The sequence below is a fragment of the Vollenhovia emeryi genome, unplaced genomic scaffold, assembly GCF_000949405.1.
Source record: "Vollenhovia emeryi isolate VEMERY1.0 unplaced genomic scaffold, V.emery_V1.0 DF942160.1, whole genome shotgun sequence".
NCBI classification, from domain to species: domain Eukaryota; kingdom Metazoa; phylum Arthropoda; class Insecta; order Hymenoptera; family Formicidae; genus Vollenhovia; species Vollenhovia emeryi.
This window is the reverse complement of record NW_011964206.1, coordinates 1-4,092: the sequence shown is the minus strand read 5'-3', so window position 1 is coordinate 4,092 and position 4,092 is coordinate 1. Positions and strand designations below refer to the sequence as shown.

General features: G+C 37.1%; 1 protein-coding gene across 1 annotated transcript; it reads right to left on the bottom strand.

The window, feature by feature from the left end:
- Positions 1-2,655: 2,655 nt before the first annotated feature.
- Positions 2,656-3,867, bottom strand: LOC105569898. The gene has a single exon (XM_012026730.1). It carries the CDS (start codon positions 3,865-3,867, stop codon positions 2,656-2,658), a length of 1,212 nt encoding a protein of 403 aa, XP_011882120.1.
- Between the last annotated feature and the right edge of the window lie 225 nt (positions 3,868-4,092).

Below are 4,092 nucleotides of genomic sequence, written 5' to 3'. Positions count from 1 at the left end.
GGTAGACATGCAAAATGGTGTATTTGTTGACATTTCTCAAGATCCGATAGCGAGAGGTGGAGTCACGCATCGGTCGATGAGAGACGGGGGCGAGCGGGGAGCGGTGAGCGGGCGAACGGCGCGCAGCGAGCAAACGCGCGACATATGTATGACACCGCGCCGAAAAAGTTTTTCTGGTGGTAGGAGAATAATACACCATTTTGCATGTCTGCCGAGTCCGGCCTTCAGTTCCTCCGTGCACTTATTGGCTCAGACGTTTTTCTTAATTACGCGATAATAATTACGAATTTTGTAAAATGGTATATAACTTTTCTTCTCAGCTTGACCCAATCTACTGTAATCTTTGGAGTTGTCCAAATCGAATCCGACACCCTGTATATTGAATCGACCCAACGATGTATATTTGTTTCGGCTGCGTCTACGTCGTTTAATACATCTTGATCGCATTTATATTCGGAAGATATTGACAGATTTTCATCATTTATTGATAATGCATCAGTATCGCCTTGTACAAGCAATGTTAAACTGTTTCGTGCTCTCAAACTGTTAGAGTATTGATAAGGACTTATCGCGAGAATTAAAATATTACGTGCAACTTCTTCAAATTCGTTGAATGTCTTTTGCTTTCTTAACATTGCCATTGCACGCAGAAAAAATGTTCTTTCTATAGATGGTTTCCCAGAAAAACAGTTCCACCTAGCAATCATATTCATAAAATGACATACATCTAATCGTAAAAGGCAGCGCGGTATAGGTAACTTTGCACCATTCAATAAAGCGAAAGTAGATAAATAATCATGCAATGTAATAGATCTCGCAAATGCTCTTGCAACAGCTCCGAGCAAGGCTTTGTCAAAGTCGGTAACTACTTCTTTAGGAGAAGGAAATGTCGAGTTTTGCATAGCACCGGTCCGTAAAAATTCTTGCAACCAAAATACTATTGTATTTGTATTTTGTGATGCGGAAATCATTTGAAAAATGGGAGCTGTTTTTTCAGCAATTTGTGCAACTGCTTGATATAAGTATATGTGTGAACACAATTCGCCATTTGGTAGTTTAATTTTTTTTACTAAAGATCCAGTGGCATCAATATATATATATATATTTTTTTTTTATATTACAGTTATATTAATAATAAAATATGCACGTATTATGAAAAAGAAAGCGTTTCATTTCGAAATCCATCCGTAGAACCTGTCCAACTACTCGGATAACACAAGACAGACTCGTATCAACATTTTCAGAATATTCCATAGGTCATTGTAATATATACATGTATGTGTACACAAGTTTATAGAAAGAAATTAAAATGGATACTTATTCGCCACCTTATACATCTGAAATCAGTAAATTCACTATATTTCTCATTAAAATACCTTAATAAACGCGAAAGTAACTAAAACTAATTAACGGAAAAGGATTTGGAACGATACGAAGGAAATTCAATTAAATTTCAGTACATATATTGTATATACAAATCAAATTAAATTTATTACAATCACACCAGTAAAGTTACAAAGCTGAAAAAGAATAAACATGTATAAAATCACAGAAGAATATAGAAACCAATCGCAATTACAATAAATTTCGCGTAATTACAAGTTTCAATCTTACAGCTATAGTCGCTAATCACATATTACAACTGCAATTAATTTCTTAAAACAGTTGTAGCTACGATAATGAAACTTAACATTAATATACAGAATTACTATGCGAACCTGAAAATATAAAAGTTTATAACGAACTACAGATATTTACAAGTTTCACTCTTGCAGCCACAGTCGTAAAACGCATACTACAATCGCTTATAATTTCTCAAAGTAAAACTATTGATGTTACGACAATGAAATTCGCTACAGATATATGGATTCGCATTACAAACCTGAAAAAATAAAAGATTACAATGAGATACATAGAATTACCAGTTTCACTTTTACACTATAGCCGCGGAACGCTAATAAATATCGAAAATTCCTTATAAAATATCAACTACTAGAGATAGAAGAACGAAATTTGTTACAGACATTCAAAATTACATTACAATACAGGAAATATAAAGATTTACAATGATTTATTCACCATTCAAAGTTTCATTCTTGACATTCGTACTAAAGTTGACAAAAATCTCTCATGTCGGCCTTATAATTAGAGAACCGTGCAAGATCCAATATTCACACTTTACAGACTAATGTAGAATTACAATATCTCGAAGAGAAAACGATTCGCCGCAAAGAATCACGCGTAACTGCAAATTTCACTTTTCAGGTGCCTTGCCTGATGTTGTAATATAAGACACGGGTATAAGTCGAAATCGGGAAATAACTGAAGAAAATGCTACTTTTATTGATTAGCTCATACATCGACGACGCCCGTCGTGCAACTGTCCCCGTAGGCTCTCGCAGCCCCGGCGCTCTCATCGCTCGCCAAAAAGAAAACCAAAATGAACGTCGCGTCGAACAAAAGTCGCTCGCAAAGCGCTCAACCGTAATCCAACATCCTCCCACCATTGAGATGGCTACAATTCGGTCATCTCAATACATACATGACACGACAAAATAAAAAAGAAAATCCTAATACAGGAACAGAATACTTAAAACCAATATCGCAAAACAACAAAACAGTCAAATTAAAAGTATGAAAATGACACCAAGAGACTCAAGTATAAGACAGTCTTTCTGGGGGTTTAACTTTTCTCCCAGCTCTCGTTACATACGATTTATTATCGCAACTGCGTTTATCATACGCTCCGCTAATATCTGGAGCACTACTTCTGGATTCCTTGAATCTCCTGGTATCCTTGCATTTGTCCGCAATAATTTCGTCCACCTTGGACTCACTCTTCTCATATCTAAGTTCCAAAGGATAAAGTCTTTGTATTGGACGAATCAATTCGCCTCTGGCAGTAGTCAATCGAACGACTCTAATATTATTATCTTTACCTGCGATTAATTCCTTGACGCGCGCCAGAGGCCAATCCAAACGTTTTACATTTTCATTCTCGATTAAAACTATATCGCCTACTTCGATAGCTTGCACAGTTTTTGCATTAGACTTTCGGTGAATCAATGCACCTAAATATTCGGTTCGAAATCTTCGTCGTAAATCTTCTTTGATTTTCTGACGATACAAGTATCTTTTGGATAAATCGCATTTCTCTATCTTATCTAAATCTAGTACTCCTATTTCCTTTATCTCTTGCAAGAACATAGACGGAGTTATAGGCAGAATATCCTGTTTGCTTTCGGAGAGGAAAGTAATTGGTCTGGAGTTAATCACCGCTTCGCAATCTAATAAGACTGTTAACATTTCTTCGTAATCAAGACAAGATCTTTTAAGCGTTCGTCTTAATAATCGTTTCAAAACGCCATTTAACCGTTCCCAAAATCCGCCCCACCACGCTGCAGATGGAGGATTGAATGTCCATTGAATTCGTTCGGTGGCTAACGTTCGGGACAACTTTTCAAAATCCAGTTGTTTAAACATATTATTCAATCCAACAAAATTCGTGCCATTGTCACTGTATATCACACTCGGCCTTCCCCTACGCGCAATGAAACGTCGAATAGCCATAAGAAACGCCGCAGTGGACAACGAAGTCACGAGCTCAAGATGTACTGCACGGAAAACCACACACGTGAACAAACAAATCCATGATTTTTGGCCGCCTTTAAGATAAACGGGCCCGGTGAAATCTACACCTATAACCTCGAATACGGCCGCGTCTTTTACCCGATCTAAGGGTAATGGTGCATTAATTGTCTGGAAAGCCTTCGCATCATGTCTGCGACAATTTACACACTTCGTAATCACCGATCGAATTACTTTACGACCGCCTATGATCCAATACTCTTCACGCAATGCGTTCATTAAAATCTCTATTCCGGCGTGGTTTAAGTTTTCGTGCTTTTCTTTGATAATCAAACTAACGATTCGATGTTTACCGGGAAGAACGATAGGACACTTAAAATTATAAACGTCGTTGCGCAGTACAATTTTTGAACTTAATCGAATTAAATCGTCTTTATCTTTGAACGCGTTGAGATGTCTCACACGTATATCCGTTTCGTCAGTAAAACATTCGGTTTGAATCAA